Source organism: Syngnathus scovelli, chromosome 17 (genome assembly GCF_024217435.2).
Source record: "Syngnathus scovelli strain Florida chromosome 17, RoL_Ssco_1.2, whole genome shotgun sequence".
NCBI lineage: Eukaryota > Metazoa > Chordata > Actinopteri > Syngnathiformes > Syngnathidae > Syngnathus > Syngnathus scovelli.
The window spans coordinates 2,929,902-2,949,948 of NC_090863.1; the positions used below are offsets into that span (position 1 = coordinate 2,929,902).

At 47.7% G+C, this 20,047-nt stretch overlaps 3 protein-coding genes across 9 annotated transcripts; 1 reads left to right on the top strand and 2 right to left on the bottom strand.

Annotated features, from left to right (window-relative positions):
• Window positions 1–1,702: 1,702 nt before the first annotated feature.
• metap1d (methionyl aminopeptidase type 1D (mitochondrial)) lies at window positions 1,703–5,533 on the bottom strand. Of its 2 annotated transcripts, XM_049747238.2 has the most exons (10): window positions 5,453–5,533; window positions 4,942–5,111; window positions 4,641–4,790; window positions 4,434–4,582; window positions 4,303–4,345; window positions 4,065–4,228; window positions 3,904–4,001; window positions 3,788–3,835; window positions 3,646–3,724; window positions 1,703–1,910 (listed from the first exon to the last, which is right to left on the bottom strand). In XM_049747238.2, the coding sequence occupies exons 1-10, from the start codon at window positions 5,481–5,483 to the stop codon at window positions 1,826–1,828; spliced, it is 1,017 nt and encodes a 338-aa protein (XP_049603195.1). In that variant the 5' UTR covers window positions 5,484–5,533; the 3' UTR covers window positions 1,703–1,825. The 2 variants fall into 2 exon arrangements, with proteins under 2 accessions (XP_049603195.1, XP_049603194.1); XM_049747237.1 differs by having other exon boundaries at window positions 1,749–3,724.
• A 964-nt stretch (window positions 5,534–6,497) lies between these two features.
• Window positions 6,498–13,565, top strand: LOC125984694 (electrogenic aspartate/glutamate antiporter SLC25A12, mitochondrial). Of its 3 annotated transcripts, XM_049746784.1 has the most exons (19): window positions 6,498–6,580; window positions 7,227–7,280; window positions 8,521–8,666; window positions 9,116–9,231; window positions 9,489–9,628; window positions 9,713–9,859; window positions 10,067–10,205; window positions 10,323–10,416; window positions 10,685–10,769; window positions 10,863–10,950; window positions 11,013–11,171; window positions 11,234–11,286; window positions 11,385–11,465; window positions 11,543–11,683; window positions 11,765–11,903; window positions 12,063–12,221; window positions 12,308–12,398; window positions 12,500–12,714; window positions 12,804–13,565. In XM_049746784.1, exons 1-18 carry the CDS (start codon window positions 6,569–6,571, stop codon window positions 12,711–12,713), a joined length of 2,058 nt encoding a protein of 685 aa, XP_049602741.1. In that variant the 5' UTR covers window positions 6,498–6,568; the 3' UTR covers window position 12,714; window positions 12,804–13,565. The 3 variants fall into 3 exon arrangements, with proteins under 3 accessions (XP_049602741.1, XP_049602742.1, XP_049602743.1); XM_049746785.1 differs by having other exon boundaries at window positions 6,512–6,580; window positions 6,664–7,280; window positions 12,500–13,565; XM_049746786.1 differs by lacking the exon at window positions 6,498–6,580 and adding an exon at window positions 6,587–6,839 and having other exon boundaries at window positions 12,500–13,565.
• Window positions 13,566–13,855: 290 nt separating this feature from the next.
• Window positions 13,856–20,018, bottom strand: LOC125984693 (dynein, cytoplasmic 1, intermediate chain 2a). 4 transcript variants are annotated; one of them, XM_049746781.1, is made up of 17 exons: window positions 19,857–20,018; window positions 19,048–19,156; window positions 18,856–18,976; window positions 18,254–18,338; window positions 17,658–17,720; window positions 17,333–17,454; window positions 16,805–16,894; window positions 16,505–16,667; window positions 16,330–16,429; window positions 16,140–16,265; window positions 15,936–16,082; window positions 15,754–15,867; window positions 15,544–15,677; window positions 15,315–15,459; window positions 15,114–15,254; window positions 14,917–15,042; window positions 13,856–14,750 (listed from the first exon to the last, which is right to left on the bottom strand). In XM_049746781.1, exons 2-17 carry the CDS (start codon window positions 19,153–19,155, stop codon window positions 14,649–14,651), a joined length of 1,887 nt encoding a protein of 628 aa, XP_049602738.1. In that variant the 5' UTR covers window position 19,156; window positions 19,857–20,018; the 3' UTR covers window positions 13,856–14,648. The 4 variants fall into 4 exon arrangements, with proteins under 4 accessions (XP_049602738.1, XP_049602737.1, XP_049602740.1 ...); XM_049746780.1 differs by having other exon boundaries at window positions 18,254–18,395; XM_049746783.1 differs by lacking the exon at window positions 17,658–17,720.
• Window positions 20,019–20,047: the final 29 nt, after the last annotated feature.

Sequence of the window (20,047 nt, forward strand, 5' to 3'; positions counted from 1 at the left end):
CTATCTTGTTTCAAATTATAAATAACATGATTGTCATGGATCATGATGTTGTCTATGTTACAGTTTTACACTTACGTCCAGCAAAGTACCAAAACGGCAAGAGGCTTCTTGGTCATAATTGGAAAAGCTTTTAGCTCTCTATTAAACTAGTTCCTAAACACTAGTGGAGACAAAATAGTGTTGATCACTCACACTCTGGATTTCAACATTTCCTTATGTAAATGTTTCATTTTTGCCAAACCTTTGGGTATACATTTAAGGCCTTCAAGGCACTCTTTCCCAACCTTTTTTTCGCCGAGGCACATATTTTCCATTGGCAAGATCTCACATGACAATGGTTCTGCATCTGATTATATGTCATAAGCAAAAGATAAGGAGGCTTCATCATTTTTATTATTATTGGCAAATGCAACACAAACATTTTCCGACTCATTTGCTTTTGCAGGCTGAGACTCCGTATCCCAGGCAGAGCCACTCGTTGGTGTACTCGGTGAAGCCCGGAGCCTTGGTGAGGCCGCTTCCTGCACAGGAAATGGTACCAATCGGAAAAAAAGCATTGGAGGGGGTCAAAATGAAGGTGAGAGAAGAACACCTTGTATCACGTTGCGGAGATTGCAGTAGTTGGTGCCATTATCGAACATGCTGGACCAAATGGCGGAGGTTGACGTTCCCTGAAACAAAGTCCCAATCAAAGTGAGTTCTTGCATTCCACTGAGACTGCTTGAGGAGCACTCGTGGTACGCAGTCTCTCTCTTGTGGGAATATGAATGTGCCTTTAGAGTGTTTCTAATCCAGTGTGTAAAGTACAATTGAATGCTACAGAGCCAATTTGATGTTAAGAACAATGCAACAGAAAGACGGTCACACGACTTACATCCACGCGGCATCCCAGGCTCATGGCGGCGGACGATACGGTGAAGTTAACGCTCTCCACCTGACCAAATGCTGAGGTGTGGTTTGCCCGGATTAGCAACGGCGTCACTGGGCCTATCTGAATTCAAAACACAGTGCGGAATGCCTTATTGCACTCCTGCGTGAAATAATCCTTCAGTTCTTACCTTGTATGAGCCCATGGCTTTGATTTGTGTCACAATGGCAAGGTTGACCTGAACACACGGCACACCGAGCAGCCTGGAGGGATTAAATCCGATTTATTCATCCTTGTAATCCGGGATTATTATTACAATTATCTTTGTATTAATATGGAGCTAAATACCAACTAGAAAATTCATTACAAAGGGAATGAACGGTCAAGAGGTCTTACCAAACGACCTTGCAGAAGGCGTGCGTTGGGTCAGTGGGGGCGCCATGTGTCAAAATACACAAACCCAAAATGAGGACAAGAGCAGCAAACTTGCTTTTACCAGACATGGTCGCAGGAATAAAAAGGTGCTCGGCGGCGGCGGCGGCAGCAGCGGTTCGTGTGGGAATGTCGGTGGCTGAGTGCCGATTTTAAGGAACCTACTTGGTGAGGGAGAGCAATCATGTGGCAGCGTACAAAAGACATTAGCGTGACACTTCATGGTGCATGCTTGCATTTTGGACAGATTTTACAAGGGGAAGACACAAACACGTACTTTTACGTTGAATGTTTATTGTGTAACGGCCACAATATCACGTTGCATTGTTTGCTTAGCATTAAATGGTCAAATGTCATCTCAGTGACAACTTTGTCCACGTTACAGACAACGTAAGAGTCAAATAAATGAACAAAGACTGTTCTTTTATTAAAAACACAATTTAAGTCCTTTTTATTTGACAATTCAACTTTATTTACATAGCGCTTCCTATGTGTGTGTATGTCCAAGTAAACAGTTCTAAAATCTCAATTGTGGTCCTCTTCTGGCAATTTGGTGAGAATTTCCACTCCGTCATACGTGATAACCACCGTGTGTTCAAACTGAGCCGATCTGGGAAGAAAGCATGTGGAACACATACCGTATTTGCCGGTGTATAAGTCGACCCCCTAAAATTCGACGGAAATTTACGATTTTATGATATATCATGCTTGGTAGGCCGATTGAAGACTCCAAATTGTCCCTAGGTGTGAGTGCAAGTGCGATTGGTTGTCTGTCTCTGTGTGCCCTGCGATTGGCTGGCAACCAGTTCAGGGTGTCCCCCGCCTACTGCCCGATGACGGCTGGGGTAGGCTCCAGCACGCCCGCGACCCCCGTGGGGACTAAGCGGTTCAGAAAATGGATGGATGGATGGATGATATATCCTTTGTATAAGTCGAGCTCAATTGTTGCATTATATTAAACTTCAAAATTCAATCAGAAATATGCAAAATTTATTGACGAAATGTGTTCAAATTCCGGGAGGCCGTGCGCATGCGGCTGTTTATAAGCACCGCGGAGGAGATCGCGGAGCCTCATTCGACTTCCAGCGGCCAGCGCACTCGCACACGCCGGCCGGCACCACCGGGAGGCCGTGCACACGCGCCAAGTGGTCGGAAATAGCTCCCGCCGAGCGGACCGGCTCTTTATAAGCACCGCGGAGGAGATCGCAGAGCCTCATTCGACTTCCAGCAGCCGGTGAGCTCGCGCACGCCGCCCGGCACATCCGGGAGGCCATGCGCACGCGCCAAGTGGCCGGGAATACCTCCCGCCGAGCGGATCGGCTGTTTATAAGCACCGCAGATGAAATCGCGGAGCCTCATTCGACTTCCAGCAGGCCGCGCACTCGCGCGCGCCGCCCGGTTCAAATTGCCATAAAGAGTCCGCCTCGGCTGGTTCCCCATGTCGGCCAGAACAAGTGAAAATTCGGCCTCTTCCCCTGGAAGTCCGGCCAAGTTTGGCGAATATTTTCTAAGTGCCAACGACTCAACCGCCGTAAAGTGTCCGCCTCGGCTGCTTCCCCATGTCGGCCACCACAAGTGAAAATTCGGCCTCTTCCCCTGGAAGTCTGGCCAAGTTTGGCAAATATTTTCAAAGTGCGAACGACTCAACCGCCGTAAAGTGTCCGCCTCGGCTGGTTCCCCGTGTCGGCCACCACAAGTGAAAATTCGGCCTCTTCCCCTGGAAGTCCGGCCAAGTTTGGCGAATATTTTCTAAGTGCCAACGACTCAACCGCCGTAAAGTGTCCGCCTCGGCTGGTTCCTCCGGTCGGCCAGAACAAGTGAAAATTCGGCCTCTTCCCCTGGAAGTCTGGCCAAGTTTGGCGAATATTTTCTAAGTGCCAACGACATTCATTTAGACATGCCGATTGAATGTTTACGTACCGGTAGTTATTGTCGTTGCTTGACGCGTGATGACTCGCACATTCGCTCAATACCCAGTACTTCCCCCTAGCAGTCATCGTCGCTGCCTGGCTTTCGATGTCCGTTATTGAGGTGAGAATATTTGAAATTGTTGCTGAGGATGCGTGTTAATGCGACGAACGCTTTATAATGATTCAGTTTCTCGCTGTTTGATGAGCCTGACGGACGCACACCCACACACAATGAGATGCATGAGAAACGGCCTTGGTTACCATCACATTTGAAGCGATGAATACGAAGTTAAATTTTATGACTCGGTGTATAAGTCGAGGTCGATTTTTTTCGGTCGATTTTGGATCGAAAAAGGTCGACCAATACACCGGCAAATACGGTAGTTAACATTTTGATAACACGGAGAGAGACGGACGGGCAAAGGCAACTCCCACCTTTTATCGTCTGCAGACACAGCCGTCCACTTGTCCTTGAGAATATGAAACTCCGCGCACCCCTCCATCAGAATGGGCTCTGTCGAAGGAAACGGACGCCGTCAGCCCCCGGATTGGCCCGTCAAATGGACATTTACCTCACCAATTGTGAAAGTCATCCCTTCGTCCATGGTCACATCATTGTCGTTGGCTGGAAGTAAAGACAGGGGGCGCCGTGAGGAACCCAAACACAACAAGCTCGGTCTCTCAGGAACTCACCGTGGTGCCAGATTTCAGGATAGCAATGAAAGTAGGAGCCGATTCCGTGTCCAATGAAATAAGGACACACTTGGAATCCGTTAGCCTTAGCTATTTTGCTGCAACACGGAACAAACATTTGAGTTTCTTAGTTAACCAAAGTTGCAAACCTCGCCGCGTACCTGATGGTGTTTCCGATAACGCAAAGCTGCGCGCCCGGCTTACAGGCGGCGATGGCACGGTCTCTGCAAAGCTTGGCCGTTTCCACCAATCGCCGCCCGACCTCATCCACCTTGCCCACCAAGAAGGTTTCCGACGTATCGCCGTGGTAACCATCCAAATACACCTAGCGGGGAAACAAACGGGATGAGCGTCGCTCAGACCCATCGTGGCGTGGCGTATCCTTGGCGGCTCGCTTACAGTCACGTCGATGTTGATAATGTCACCGTCTTGAAGTGGCCGACTGCGGGTGGGCGTATTTGTGAAAGTTATTTTTCATTGGCAATCACACGTCCGTAATGAACGTCATCTTTCAAGCACTTGTCATTTACCTGTCAGGTATGCCGTGACACACCACGTTGTTGACTGAAGTACAAACGGATTTTGGGAAGCCTCCGTATCTGAGAGGGGAGGGGTACGCATCGTGCCGGATGATCTCCTGATGCACCATGAAGTCGACTTCATCTGTTGTCATACCCACCTGAAATGAAAAGACATGATTTCAAATCTGCTAGCCAGAACTGCGTGCGTACGCTTACTTTCAGACTTTGTCCGGCAAGCAGCAGCACATGTCGAGCAAGGCGACACGCTCTGGCCAGGCCTTGGATTTGCTCTGCGTCTTTTATTTCGATATAGTCGCGCCATTCTGGGACGAGTCCATTTGCGACATAATCCGGCCGTTCAATGTGCTTATTAGAGGAGAAGAAAACAGTGGGTCACAAAGTTGTTCACAAAGTCATATGAAATATGAATGAGAGTGAAATGAAAATATCAGTTGAAATTTTGGATAGTGGCCAATTGGTATTGCTTTTGGCTGTGAGAAAATGCCACAAAATCTACCTTGGGTACAGCATAAGCAGGCCTGACAGTAGCTGGCCGAACTACATTGTGCGAGTGGGATTTCATCCACTTCCTCCAGAAAAAGCGCCGATGTGGGTGACACAGTCGCACCGCCGAGGAGGACCTGCACGGGTCAAAAGCGCACACTCGTCGCAAGACGCTGGCCAGTCCTGCAAGAAGCCAAAGTAAATATTTGATTCATGACTAGAATGATCGTACATCTGCATACAAACGTGTGTCTAAGTTATTATATGATAATGAATTGTGTGATACTACTATGTCTGGTGTTATTGCATACTGATGTGTTATTGATACAAGCTAAAAGTCTCGATCAGTCCAACCATTCTGCAAGCTGGCAATATGTATTACGTATATGACATGTTTCCATTCTGCTTGTTGAATTGGATGGACTTGTTTTCTCACCGTACAGCTAGCAGACATGCTAAAGTCGTGTGGTTCACGTAAGACGGTTTCCCACCTGCCTTTTCACTCGGATGATCGTGTCACCTACCAGATCTTGTTGCAGAGCAGTAGGCCGCCATAACTGATCACGTGATACGCTAGTCATGTGACGTGGAGCAGCGAATCAGCGACATGACAATGTGGCGATCGCGCACTGTTTTAAATGAGAAATTAAAATCTAAAACAAATGGTCACACGATCTCGCATAATTTTTTTCTAAAGTGTTAAAAAAAAGGAACGATGTAATAAGATATTATTCTTCATTAGATATGTGCAGGAAAATTTGTTTTATAAAATTGCTGTTTACCATCATTCGTTTTTGTGAAATGTTTCACGGTTTGTAAAATTGTTTTGTACTTGCTGGTCAAGTGAACATTTAGCAATAAAGATTATTCATTGATTGTCTTTGCTTCTACATTCCTCGCACTTGGCTTTTTATGGGTTTTTAACTCAAACAGAAACAAACACAACTCTCCTAAATGAGTGGCATTTTATTTGGATAGCAACACAATAAAATGTACCGTGTTACTCTGTACACTTCCTGCGCTCGCACAAACCAAGACATCCTGCATTGAGCAACACAAAATACACGAATACACGCAGTCTATTAGATGTTCAAACAAAACACAGAGACATCAATCTGGCCATGTTTTCAGGTTCATATATTGATAGAATTAACTTCTAGATGAGTTTGCCAAGGAAAACTCCCTTATCTACTGACATTGGAAATGAATGTTTTTACATTAAGTGATTCCTGATGGCTGGGATTGGGCCAACTGTAATCCCGCGAGCAGAAAGTAGGGTGGAAACACTAAAAATACCAAGGTTAAATCGATTGTTACTCGGTGTTCAGTGTGCTTCTTTCATTTTTTTGCAGTGCAACCTAGTCATTTTAGGGCGTCTATTTATTGCAATACAATAAGGAAAAAAGACTTGTGTTAAATGGAAGAGGTCGAGAAAAGTCAGTTAAAAAATCTAATTATTTTGCAATACTAAATTTGCAACAATGAGAGCAACTCAACACGTTACATATCAGCGTTTCTATTTTCAAATAATTTTTTCTCTCTCTCTCGCTCTCTCTCTCTCTCTGTCTCTCTCTCGCTTGCTCTCTCTCTTGCGCTCTCTCTCTCTCTCTCTCGCTCACTGTACGTGACGTCAAACGAGCATGGCGGTCAAGGTGACTTGGGCATCGTTGTCTTTGCAATTTCCAACCCCTACTTGTGTCATTTCTCTTGGTGTTTTGCTCGTTTTCGTGTGTAGGAACAGTCGAGGCGAGTGTGCGCCGGACGAGCGGGCGTCGTGCTCGGAGCTGCCTTGTAGCATCCCCGGGCTAGCTGACGCCCGGCGGCCGGTTGGCGGCTGCTGGCCTTGATGACACTTCCTTCCCAACAGGCTGGAGGGAGAGAGGGAGGATAGCTCCGTAATGCTAACCAGCTGTCAGTTATGCTTTCTTCCTGACAAAATTGCTAAGCGGAACGTCTTTTTCTTTTTAGCCGGTACCAATCGAACTTGAACTTTTTTTTCCTCTCGTCATTGTAACGGTTCGCGTCCTCTTCGTGCTAGCTCTGTTAGCCGACCGGGGCTGGTTCGAGATTCGACCCGTTACCAACCACCAGCCCGGTAGCATCACAGCTTTATGCCAGGCAAAAATGTACACGTCCGTTTTGGGCTGGACTTCCAAACCAACGTACACTATAATTTGCACAAAAAAAACAAAAAAAAACGTATAGGGGGGGAGGAATGCGTAAACAGTGTCAAATTCCCTAACATCCATCCTCATATGACTGTATTTTTGTCTGAATTGTTTCCTTTTTTATTTGTAGGTGCAATCAACCAAACGTGGGGATCCAAGTGAGCTCAAAGCCATCTTCCAGAAGGTGAGCTTTACACATTTAAGATGCATTCATTGTTCAGATGTTATTTGGTGTTAATGAACCATGGGTCACTCGTATGTACCTTCATTTGTTAGAAAAGTATGAGTTACCAATTGAAAATATGTATATAATATCTATGCACGCGATGTATAGTGACACGCAGAACAATTAACTGCTCTTTTGTTGAGTGGCCGAAGGTACATTTCATACAACAGAAGACCAAAGAGTAAATCAATTGAGACATTTATTCATACTTTTGCTGAGATTTTTGTCCGGTAGTGGGCCGCAGCATTTTTCTTTTTGGAACTGCGCACGGGCTGAAAGAGTGAGCTGAGTCTGATTTTGCTTTGTAAATTGAACTGAGGGGGTTGTGTCACAGGGTTTAAATTACTCCACTGTTAGCTACGACTAAACGTCCATAACAGGCTGCTGTTTCACTCCACATAGAAAATGAAACGCAACCTCGAAATGACGGAAACGAAATACGCTGACATTCAAATTTACTACTACTTGACTTGTGAAGTCTTCAAACATCTGCATGGTTGGTGTGCGTCAGGTTGTTTGGCACTGCCGCGTGAGGCTTACCAAAGTGTTGTTGTCAGCAAAGAGCACAAACAAGGAAGTGCTTACATATTGTTTTGACCCGCCGGCCGGGCCACACCGCTGCTCACGCTTAGTATTTGAAATCATACGCGTGCCTTGGGTTAGTATTCAAGCAAGCACTTAACCTTCACGTTGCTCTCTGCCACGGCCGGTGCGTGACTGACCATGTGACCATTGCGTGACAAACACACACAGGGTCAAATAACACACAAGCTCAAGCCAAAAAGATTTATGTGCTCGCTCGCTTGGGTTAGTCGCAAAGTTGTCGAGCGTGCAACAGAAATGCGACACCTCTGAATATGTTTGTTAGATGCGTGACATCACCGAAGCGCATATGTCAGACAGCGACATGACCTTGAACACGTCAAGAACAGCTCGTTCTGGGAGCCGGTGTGACATGTGATTGTAATCATCATTGAAATGATGGCAATATTTTATTTTTGTTCACTAACAAATGGATGGCAAGAATTGTCCTGTCACATTCCTTCTTTTCCTTTCCCACAAATGTAAGCTACTCTGACTGCAGCTTTGGGCTTTAGCGAGGCTACAAGCCACAGATGAACGTGATTATGTCGTAACGCATGCGGTGCTCACACAAAATGACGTGACTGTGACTCGCATGTCTTTTTTGCGTCCTCAGTATGCCAGCGAAGTGGACAAAGAGGGTGAGAGGTTCATGACCCCAGGAGACTTTGTCCAGAAGTACCTGGGCCTGCAAACACAGATCCACCACAACCCCAAAACCGTGCAACTGCTGGCCGCTGTGGCCGACACCACCAAGGACGGGTGTGTGCCGCTGATCCGCAAAACATGAAATGGTGCTAATTGATTGGGAGAAAAAAAAAACACACACTTGCTACCGTTAGCTCACGAAGATAAGATCAACCGCTTGCTATCAGTGCGGTTGTACGCGCAGACAGGACACGCACATTTGTGTTATTTATAGAGAAAGAGGAAAGACAAGTCATGGTTCAGTCAAATCTGTTGCCGAAAATTGTAAAAAAACAATTTTTCATAAGCATTCAATGCAAATGGACTTAAAAATGAAATACAACTTCATTGTGCTTAAACATGTCCCCTTCTTGAAAAATCTAATATATGGATTGCCGACTTCCAAGTTGATGGTTGAGCATGTGATATTTTTGACTTTATTGATTGAATGTGTTACTCCTGTGCTAATCCCGATTCCCGCGTGATCAATTCGTTGTGTATTTGTTGTGTGGCGACTTGGACAGGCTCATCTCCTTCCAGGAGTTCCTTGCTTTCGAGTCGGTGCTGTGCGCGCCTGACGCTCTCTTCATAGTTGCCTTCCAGCTCTTTGACAAGACCGGAACTGGAGACATTTCCTTTGGTGCGTGCCATTCATTCTCTTTGACTTTGCTCGCCACCTGAAATCACATGTGTGGAGCCACAAACACACCCCCCACCCCACTTGACGAACATTCTGCGTTTATAAGCAGTCCGCTGTTGATAAGGAATGTCCGAGCGTGAATCTCGGAAGCCGATTATTCCTCTTTCCGGCTCGCTACACGTGGCTAAACTGACTGTTTCCTCCCAACACACAATTTGCTCCTTATTACTTGATTGATTTTTTTTCCCATTCCACAGAGAACGTGCGGGACATTTTCAGCCAGACCACAGTGCACCACCACATTCCCTTCAACTGGGACTGTGAGTTTGTCCATTTGCACTTTGGCAATGACCGTAAGAAACGCCTCAACTACCTGGAATTCACCCAGTTCCTGCAGGTAAGCGACACCTTTTTGTCACACGGTGATGATGGATAGATGGATGGATGGGATACAACATCTTTTTGGAACTTTGTCTGCTAGGAGCTGCAGTTGGAACATGCCCGGCAGGCCTTTGCCCAGAAGGACAAAGGGAAGAATGGCGTCATCTCCGCCTTGGACTTCAGTGACATTATGGCCACCATCCGGCACCACATGCTCACGCCCTTTGTGGAGGAGAACCTTGTCTCGGTGGGTTAGCGTCGCTATGATCTCCATTTACTTTTCAACTGTTGATTGAATAGCGGACAGACGGACGGACGTGCAGTACAGCACTAAACACAAAGACGATAGACACGCCGGAGCTGTTTTGGGCCACAGCTGGCGGCTGTGGTCTCACACCATGACTCACATTTTTGGTGTGGCTTTCTCGCTCCATCTATCTATCCATCCATCCAGGCAGCAGGAGGCGGCACCTCTCACCTGGTCAGCTTCTCTTACTTCAACGCCTTCAACTCCCTCCTCAACAACATGGAGCTGATCCGCAAAATTTACAGCACGCTAGCCGGTTCCTGGAGTGACACGCTGGTCACCAAAGGTACACCTTTGTTTCTTTGCAAACTTTTCTTATTTGCTATCTTGTCTCATCCTTCCTTCCGTCCTTCCTTCCTTCCTTCCTTCCTTCCTTCCTTCCTTCCTTCCTTCCCCCCTGCAGAGGAGTTTGTTCATGCTGCCAACAAGTTTGGTCAAATCACACCAATGGAAATTGACATCTTGTACCAGTTATCAGGCCTGCACTCTCCGTCAGGGTAAACACTCATATTGCCGCCGTAAAACTAACAACCGCGCTCACTTCGACACTTCTTTTATCAGTTCAAACTGAGTCAGTCAACATTGGTTCATCTCTGGGCATGGCGACTAGAGGCCATCAACCTTTTTTTTTTTTTTTTTCCTCCCCCCTGCCCCCTCCACTAAATGCGCTCTCGCTGCGTCAATGTCTTTGTGAGTCGTGTATAACAAACGGAATCTCCCCCCCCCCCCCCCCCCCCGCCCTTCTCATCTGCTCTTGTGCTTCAGGCGCCTGAATCTTGCTGACATTGAGAGAATAGCCCCCCTAGAAGAAGGAAGTCTTCCATATAACCTGGCAGAAACCCAAAAGCAGGTAACTGGTGTTGTGTTCAAGGCATGTCCTTGCAGTCAAAACCAGCACTCAATGTCAAAGTGTGACGTCGTTCTTATGTTGCGATTCCCCCAGACTCAAGCTCAAGGGGACGGTTCGAGACCTGTGTGGCTCCAAGTTGCCGAATCTGCTTACAGGTTCACGTTGGGCTCCATCGCCGGAGGTGAGTTCTTCTCGCCGTGGCCCGAGGAAGCCTTTGGCCCGAGCTCGTGTTTGTGTGCGCAGCCACGGGCGCCACGGCCGTGTACCCCATCGACTTGGTGAAGACCCGAATGCAGAACCAGAGGTCCACGGGCTCTTTTGTCGGGGAGCTGATGTACAAAAACAGCTTTGACTGCGCTAAGAAGGTGCTTCGCTACGAAGGCTTCTTTGGCTTCTACCGAGGTAAAGCGTTCAAATAGCAGTTGGCGTGGCAAATGGCTTGATGTTTTGATGGTGGCCCACAGGTCTGGTTCCTCAGCTCATCGGTGTGGCGCCAGAGAAGGCCATCAAACTCACTGTGAGTCCTGTGTTGCGAGATACTAACACGGCATGGACATTTTGTATCACTACCAAGGTGTCTACTTCGCTTACTTTATTTGTATTGGCACCACCTAGGTGAACGACTTTGTACGAGACAAGTTCACGGACAAAGAAAACGCCATCCCTTTCCTGGCCGAAATCTTGGCCGGCGGCTGCGTAAGTGACATTGCACATGTGGAAGATGTGAGACGACACTAACTAACTAAGAGTTTTTGTTCTCCTCCTTCACCAAGGCCGGAGGCTCCCAGGTGATCTTTACCAACCCTCTGGAGATAGTCAAGATCCGTTTGCAGGTGGCGGGGGAGATCACCACCGGGCCTCGAGTTAGCGCGCTCAATGTGGTGCGAGACTTGGGCTTCTTTGGCCTCTACAAGGTAAATGATAGGCCGCCGGTAGGTCCATTCTGCAATCCATCTTTGTTAAGCTCAATCTTTGCTCTGCATGTTTGTTTCTAGGGAGCCAAGGCCTGTTTCCTGAGGGACATCCCCTTCTCCGCCATCTATTTCCCCGCCTACGCCCACCTCAAGTCTTCCATGGCTGACGAACAAGGAAGGCTCGGACCCTTGCAGCTTCTCACGGCCGGAGCCATTGCAGGTAATGAATGCGGAGGCTGATTTGCGTACGGTGTAGTATGCAGCAAACGAGCGAGCGTGGCTAAAGAGGCAGACAGAAATCTTGTCAAGCGCAAATAGGAAGGCGAACCGGCGTGTTCAGGCAATCTCTGCAGTCGTCTCTTCCTGCTGGATTTTGCAGGCATCCCCGCAGCCTCGCTGGTGACGCCGGCCGACGTCATCAAGACTCGCCTGCAAGTGGCTGCCCGAGCGGGTCAGACCACTTACTCCGGAGTCACCGATTGCTTCCGGAAGATCATGCGGGAGGAAGGCTTCCGAGCTCTCTGGAAGGGAGCGGGAGGTTAGTCAGAGTGAGCCAACGAGGGGGAAGCTTATTTTCAATGTTGACACAACACCCACCGTGGTGTCGCTCTCTCTTTCTCGCAGCTCGTATGTGCCGGTCCTCTCCCCAATTTGGCGTGACTTTGGTGACCTATGAACTCTTGCAGAGGTGGTTCTATGTTGACTTTGGAGGACAGTAAGTTCTTTGTATTTATTAATCCTAAGGCAATCGCCACAGGCCTTGTCAAGAAACGTGTACGGAATTGCTTATAATTGCAACTTTTTTGCGGTTGGCAGTCGACCGTCAGGCTCCGAGCCCACGCCCAAGTCTCGCATCTCGGAGCTCCCCCCCATCAACGCCGATCACGTGGGAGGCTACGGCCTGGCCGCCGCCACCTTTGCTGGAGTGGAGAACAAATTTGGCCTCCACCTGCCCAAGTTCAAGTCCTCGGGCGTGGTGTCCATCCACCCCCCGGAGCCCGCCGCCGCCGCACGCGCTCAGTCCCCGTAGGGTAGGTCTGAGCGTTCGTATCGCATCTCCATCCATATTTACGACAGCGACGACTAAAAGCTGCCTCCGTTTGTGTGCCGCCCAAAATAGCAGCATAGATGTGGTGGCTGTCATAGATTCAAGAACGACAGTGTGGCGTTGTCCCACGCCCTACCTAGCCAATGGTGGCGTAGCAACCTGCTCACTGTGCAGACTTCAGCACTTTGATATATCTTCAGTGGCTGTTCATTGGTGAAATCACACCAGAATCCATACAAAACAGCCTTACGCATTATCATGAGTAGCTTTGATTTTTCTTGTTTTGTTTGTTTTCGTCTGTTCCTTTTTGGCGAATAGGGCTGGCCATAGAAAATGATTAGCTTGTTAACGGTGTGTTGTGTGTAGGGTTGCGGGAAATTTGGAACTTTTAAGGCACTCATAAGTTATTTAGTCAAGATTTGGGTTTTTCCCCTACAAAATTGAAGTTCCCAAATTAGAGCCAACGTGAAATTTTGTAAATTCCTGGCATATCTCATGTCCAGTTTCAAAATGAAGATGTCAAGAATTTTGCAACCCTAATTGTGAGTGTGGGGGACAGGAGGATTAATTCTGTACATATTGTAAAAGTGATATGTTTCGGACGGACGGCGTCACGTGCAGTATGCATCATGTAGAACTGTACATAGCACTGTAAAACTGCGTCTTACGAGGCGACGTTGCTGCATGGAGTGCTTCATTGTAATATCACGGCAAGAGGCAGGCTCACGGGTGTACAGACCTTTGCACTCATGAAATAATGAGTTATCAGACGATATGCTTACGAATCCAGTCATTTTATTGAAATAAATCATCCATGGGGTTTTATTCTGATAAGTGCAGCAGTTTTATCCACAGCAACGGGATTGTAAAAGGCTGCAACGTGTGGTTGCTTTCTTATTGTTAAGGACGCAACCACAAACATTTGGAGAATGCAAAACACTTCCGCTGAATACGCTTCGTCTGATATTCCAAAGATGTATGTGCTTATTACTGGGTGTCCTGAAAAAAAAAATTCCTAATGTTGAGGAGTCTGGTCCTGAAGACCATCATCAACTGAAGAAAGAGTATTAGATCATTTTATTAATATGACTCTACTTTTTTCTTGCAAAGAATGAGCCATGGTAGCCACTTCTGGTTTTTAATTAGCAACAAGTTAAATTCTCAAACTGTTGTCCAAGACATTGAGAAACACTTTTGATCCCAGCTAATTGGACTGTTTGTAACATGAACATGAGGAGTTGGATGGTAAAGTAGCTATAAAAATGACCTTTGGACTACACCTTCATCAGCTAAATTCATTTTGATACTAAAAATGACTGCTCTTAAACAATGCATGAGACATGAAATAATAGCTGAGGTCTAAATTGTTTCAGGTTAAAAAAAGCTTGTAGTGCTAAGTGTGTGGCGCATAGACTTTTAAGTGCAAAGCAGCATTTCAAAGTACTTACTATATGCGCATCAAATTTTAAATAAGTGCAAGCACCGGAATAAATAGTATTAAATATGTATATGTAACACTCCCTTGCACAGGACACAGTGAAATAGTGTCTCCAATTTGTGCTGACCAGGACACAAAAAGGCTTGTGAACAAGTGTGTTGTGGAAATATCAAATCAAACATGATGGGAAAATGCAACATTAGTACGTAGAAAGGTGCAAGTACAAATAGTTGCATATTGATTGAGGCCTTGAGAGGAGTCAGTCAAGCCCTGGAAATGTTCAAATTTGAATTGACAGTATTTTCTACTGCTGCCAGAGACATCTGAAAATTGTAGGGAGATCCACAAACAAACATCAAAATGGTTCTATTACAATCTAACACTGCACGTTTCTCCAGGCCGGAACCAGGAGGCCAACGAGTGTGATTTCAGGAAGTAGAGTGTACAGAGGGGGAAGGAAAAGAAAAAGGTTTGCGTCATCAAACGTTGGCCAGCTCCTCGGCTTCGTCTCTGTTCTCGTTAATGTCAGCCAGAGTCCTGACGAAGCGCGTCCACTCGTCAGCCTTGGGCACGCAGATTTGCTGGATGAAAAGCACAAATTGGCGCTGTGCTTCAAAAGGAAATGGAGCCCAGCCATATTGTATATTGTAATATGTTGTACGCAACCCCACAATAGTATTTGGATGAATATTGCGATAGCCCAATATGAAATAAGAAGTCGAATCCAGCCATTTTCAGCCATCTCACCTCGCCCACATCGTACACCTGCACTTGTCCCTCCGAGTCTCCCGTAGCGATCTCTTTTCCGGAGTGAGCCCATCGCACGCGGTTCAGTGCCGGAGCCCCTTCCACGTACACGCTGGCGGTGGGAACCTGGCCAACAACAAGTGACAAGACCACTTCAAACAAAAAACAGAACACCATGAACAGTTCCACCTTAGTACCTCCGTGTCATTGTTGAGGTTCCACAAGTCCAGACGTCCGGCAAGGTCCACACAAGCGAAGAGCGCAGGGTGCGTCGGAGACCACACGGCATCGTACACGTAGTCGCAACTATCCTCAAAGGAGTAGAGCGGCCGGGTGCTCTGCGTGGAGGAAATTGATTAGCCAGACTGCATCTACTCTTGCTATCTTCTGCGCTCCACCTTGGTGCTCCAGAGTTTGACGGTCCAGTCGAAAGAAGAGGAGATGAAGAGATGAGAGAAGTCCACGGGTCCCGCCGCCGTATGACAGCTCAATCCCGTCACTGGGCCATGGTGGCCCTCGAACACCTCAGTGATGCCCGCCTTACTGTCGATGCACACAACTTTGCATTTGGTACCTTGACCTGGTACTGTTAGAAAAATGCAACGTGCCGAGTGACGGACGACTCACCTCCCGTGGCGACAGGCAGTATAGACGGATCCATCCTCGCTGCCCACCACAAAGTTGTTCACATCACCTAGCGGGAAGGCCATGGAGGTGACAGCCACCGCCTTGCTCTGCTTGAACACCAGCTCCAAACTGTCCTGTCGCAGACAAACGCCAAAAGACTCTCAGCGAGCGTCCCGTGTGGACCTCCGCAAGAACGAGCGATGGCGGTACCTGTGGCTGGGACAACATGTCCAGGCTCCACGAGCACATCTTGCCGTCTGTGGAGATGCTGATCAAGTTGTTGGCGTTCTGCGTTCCCACCACGTTCACGCAGTAGACGGGATGCTGCGACACACACAACCGGTTGATCAAGAAACAAGTCAGTGTGTGTGTGTGTGTGGGCGGAGCATTACCGTGTGCGCGGTGGCCGACAGCGGCGTTCTCTGGACGGGGGTTCGCTTGTTGCTGCGGTTGTCCCATAAGACAATCTGTCCTGAGTAGGTGCCGCCCACAACCAGGTTGGGGTGAAACTTTGCAAAGCCGGCTGACATCACCTCCGACTGAAGAAGGGCAACTCATTAGAATACGGTATGGTCCGAATGTCAAGTCCCTCTTACCTGACAGTGGAAGATGTACTCCGGGGTGCTCTTCTTGTATTTCAGGTTCCACACCAGTGCTACTCCGTCAGGCTCATGAGGAGAGTCCTCGTTGTTGTTGTAGGAGGCCACCAGCAGCTCCGGGTACTGGTACAGTGCAGTCACCTCATTAATCTAATTCCAAGTCTGTAGGCCTGTATGACAAACCCACCTGAGGAGACCAGTCTAGACAGGTGACCACTCTGTTTTTGGTCCAGCGTTCGTCTGCAAACTGTCGGTTCAGAACCAGCTTGGCGCCCGCCTGCAGGTCCCTAAACAAGATGTTGAGGGTCCTGCATCTCATCTGCATTTTTCTTCTCTCTCTCCCTCCCTTGAACGGGCCTCACCCCTCCTTGTCCTCCAGATCTCGGCCGCTGTAGTCAAAGCAGACGTCCACCTGCTCGCACAGCGCTCGCTCCACAATGCGGCTGCCGCGTTCGAAAAAGGCCAGGAAGTCCTCAGAATGCAGGACCTGCAGCTTCTCTTCTTCCGTCAGCTCTTTGGGGATGTCTACGCACACAGAGGACACCGTTTGAAGTATCGTTTTGTTTTTCATACTTTTTACCCAGTCGACATTTGAGTTTGTTTGGATCCGACAAACGTTGACACTTAAGTGAGTCAATGCCAGGCTTTTTGACGTTACAAACCTTCCTCATGTTGGTCTCCCTGGTCTTCTTTCTCCTCTTGAGCAACATCTACTGGTGGGGCCGCACTTATCTCATCATCCTCATCCTCATCTGTAGGGCAAACAAAATACACACATCCAAATTAGAATACTGTGAAGCACCACAGCTCACACTTTAGGCGTTTGTTCACATTCCAATTTTTGTTCACCAAGTTATGTTCTCAAAAGCTCACCTAGTTTATCAAATGTGTCCTTTGGCGACCCCTGGTGGAATTTAGGTTAAATTAATAGATCATGCTTTTCGTCTGCATTTCCTGTTTTGTTAAGGGTGCCTGCACCTCGTGCATCGTCCAGAGTGAAGGTATGTCTACTAAAGGTGAGTTGAATGCCTTAATACTGTTTGTGCAAATGTGAGCTTGTGTATATTTGTCAGCTAAGTTTGTGCTAAGCTTAAAGGCGGCTGGTAAACTAGCTCATATGATTGCTGAGTCTCGTGTGAGGGTGGTTTGTTGTGCGTTAGTAGGATTACTCTGAAAGGATGTTTCTTTACCTGCTTTTTGTTCCGTGTGAGCTTCAGTGGGAGTCTGGGTCTCTTTTGAGTAGGACACCATCTCTTTGGGGACAATGTCCACTTGAATCACTTTGGACATGCCGAGCCTCACAGCCCCACGCCTGGATAGACGCAACACAGCGCATATCAACATGTGAGCAAGACCGCAGTGTCGTGGAGAACTTGAGATGACAGGAGCTGTGATGATGAGGAGGAGAGCTAACGGACATATTACTAACACTCAAACATATTTGGACGCTGAGTTGAAACTATAGAAGCTCATTCAAAGCTGCTTAGCTACAGGAGGTGAGAGGAGCAGCAGTACCCCATCAGCTCAGAGTCGGAGTGGAGTTGCAGAGTAGAGGGGTCGGGGTCCCAATGCAAAGTCCTTAAGGGGCCGAACCACCAGGCGGAGTTAGCGAGAGGCAGACAGAGACAGAGAGAGAGACAGGAGGGAGGGAGAAAGAGCACACGGGGACAGCGGTGGCACCGACCAACCGCATAAGGAGACGGCTCAAGGGTGAGATGGAGAAGATGGAGGAGACAGTACATAGAAGAAAGGGAGAGAAGAAGTGCTTGTTAATTGTGTGCTGGTAAAAAGGCAAAGAGTTCAACGTTCGGCAAATACAATCACTGGACAACACTGCTCCTGCAATATAAATCCAATGATGTAGTGGAAGTTTCCAAATCATAATAGTGTCAACTTGATTTGCAGCAAAGCCAGCAGGGGGCGCTGCTGCATGAAATGTCTGCTGCGTGAGAAGCTTAACCTGCTTAATTCCTCCTACCACACGACAGCAATCGGAATATAATAAAGTGCTGCAGGAGGTGTACCTAATCAAGTGTCTGGTTGACAGTGTTGCGTATATCCCGCTTTCTCCCAAACACACACACACACACACAGCGTGCACGCGCACACACCTTGGTCCTGCGTTTCCGTCCCCAGAATCCTGGCTTCCCGCGTCGCTGGCCACTGATTTGTTGGAGGGAGACATGGGGGCGGGGACTAGGTAGTGAAATAGACAGGTATCCTCTGTTACTACTCTCAGGGGCTGAGCTGTGGCTGTTTGACCAGTGAGTGGGAAAGTGATGGGGGGGTCGGGGGGGGGGGGGGTGAGGAGGAGGAGCAAGTGGCGAGAGTGGATGAGTGAAGCATGCAGTGAGGGGGCCGAGACAAGGACGCACACACAGGCAGATAGGGGAGAGAAGAGAGAATGAACATACACCATAGACAGGCTTAGGTGTCATGCACAAAATGGTCAGATAATACAATAGTATGTGAGGTGACAAAGGGTGAACACAACTTATCCCAACTGGAGAAAAAAGAAATTACTTTGTTAAAGCTTCAGAGTAAGCGAGCAGTCCATCAGAGCTGATCTTGGGTAATACATACAGTAGTACTTTGACTTAAACAGGGTTCTTCTACATTAACAGTACGCAAATAATGACAATGTACGACTGCACAAAAAAAGAAAGATGAGCATGCTGGCGCAGCATTCGCACATGTGCATTTGTGTATGTACCATGTTGTATGTCTGGGGTAATGCCAACACTCTGCAACAAAGCCTCGGCCTCCTTCCTCTTCTTCTCCAGGTCCGAGTCTTCGGCACCCGCGGCGGAATCCACCACACGCTTTGAGTCTCCCTGCAGAGGACAAGGACAAGCTCCAAAAAGAATTCCCGTATTTTTACCATTGTTATTGTCACGTAACTGACATCCTTCTTCTTCTTCTCTTCTTCTTTTCTTTTCTTCTCCTCTCGAATCTGGGCGATGCGCTGTTTCTTCCTTTCAAGCTCGGCCTTCAGCTCACTCTTGTCAGACATACTGCGTGCATGCGTGCGTGCGGGGAGACACCAGCGTCCGCTCATCAGTTATAAAAGTTACGAAAAGAGGACGACATGGTACACAGTACAGACAGACACGTGAACATGGGGATATGCTTTGGCCTACATGTTAGTGCTGTGCTGTTTCCAAAAAAGGAAGAAGTGGCCCTGGGCCCGTCACATTGCTAATATGAGGACAGCTGCTTATTACAATGTTCTCTTTATATGTGCCCATATTGGGCGTTGTTTTGAACTATACAGAAAGCCCCTGAACAAATAGCCAGGACAGATCGACATACCAACAACGGTATCATTACCCCGTAAATGCTTTATTAACATATGAGGCAACTATTGGCCATCGATGACGTCATTGTTGAACCCTAACCAAGATGCTCTACACCGCCCCTCCCGCTGTCATAACAACTGTAGATAATAATAGTTATTCAATACCCATCTAAAAATCAAGTGCAATTTTAATCACTTGATCCATGTTTTCCACCGACTCGGCAACCTGCCAAACATGGTTTGATCTTCTTAAAAACCTTACTGACAGGCTGGCCAAGCAGCTAGCTATCTATGTTAGCATGCTAATCCGAGAGGGCCCGAGAGATGGAAAAATGCATCGGAAAAAACAACCGCACCCAGTTGTTTACAAGACGACTAGACATGTACGATGGGAAGACTCGTAACGGAATAACCACCTGACGTCCAAGCAAAACAGTCCAGTGACAAAGCGGTCCGGTTTGGTTCGTCTGAATCCCGATCGGAAGGGAAGCGAAGTGATGAGCGGTGATGATGCTGGAACAACGGAGTGGGTGGGTTGTGCCAAAGGAGTTACCCCCGTGAAAAGCGCGCACGCCTCAAGTGGAAAGCGGAAACGAAAGACGATTTC

What these genes read in the sequence shown, in the direction of transcription:
- LOC125984693 (XM_049746780.1), bottom strand. Translation starts at nt 19,155, where the DNA reads ATGTCTGACAAGAGTGAGCTGAAGGCCGAGCTTGAAAGGAAGAAACAG. An exon ending in GATCTGGAGGACAAGGAGGG is followed by an intron (nt 16,430 to 16,504) that starts GTGAGGCCCGTT and finishes CATCTTGTTTAG; the next exon opens with GGACCTGCAGGCGGGCGCCA. An exon ending in TGTCGGCCACCGCGCACACG is followed by an intron (nt 15,868 to 15,935) that starts GTAATGCTCCGC and finishes TGTGTGTCGCAG; the next exon opens with CATCCCGTCTACTGCGTGAA.
- LOC125984694 (XM_049746784.1), top strand. An exon ending in AACTGGAGACATTTCCTTTG is followed by an intron (nt 9,232 to 9,488) that starts GTGCGTGCCATT and finishes CCCATTCCACAG; the next exon opens with AGAACGTGCGGGACATTTTC. An exon ending in TATGTTGACTTTGGAGGACA is followed by an intron (nt 12,399 to 12,499) that starts GTAAGTTCTTTG and finishes TGCGGTTGGCAG; the next exon opens with TCGACCGTCAGGCTCCGAGC.
- metap1d (XM_049747237.1), bottom strand. Translation starts at nt 5,483, where the DNA reads ATGGCGGCCTACTGCTCTGCAACAAGATCTG. An exon ending in TTATCAACATCGACGTGACT is followed by an intron (nt 4,229 to 4,302) that starts GTAAGCGAGCCG and finishes TTTCCCCGCTAG; the next exon opens with GTGTATTTGGATGGTTACCA. An exon ending in AGGGATGACTTTCACAATTG is followed by an intron (nt 3,725 to 3,787) that starts GTGAGGTAAATG and finishes TTCCTTCGACAG; the next exon opens with AGCCCATTCTGATGGAGGGG.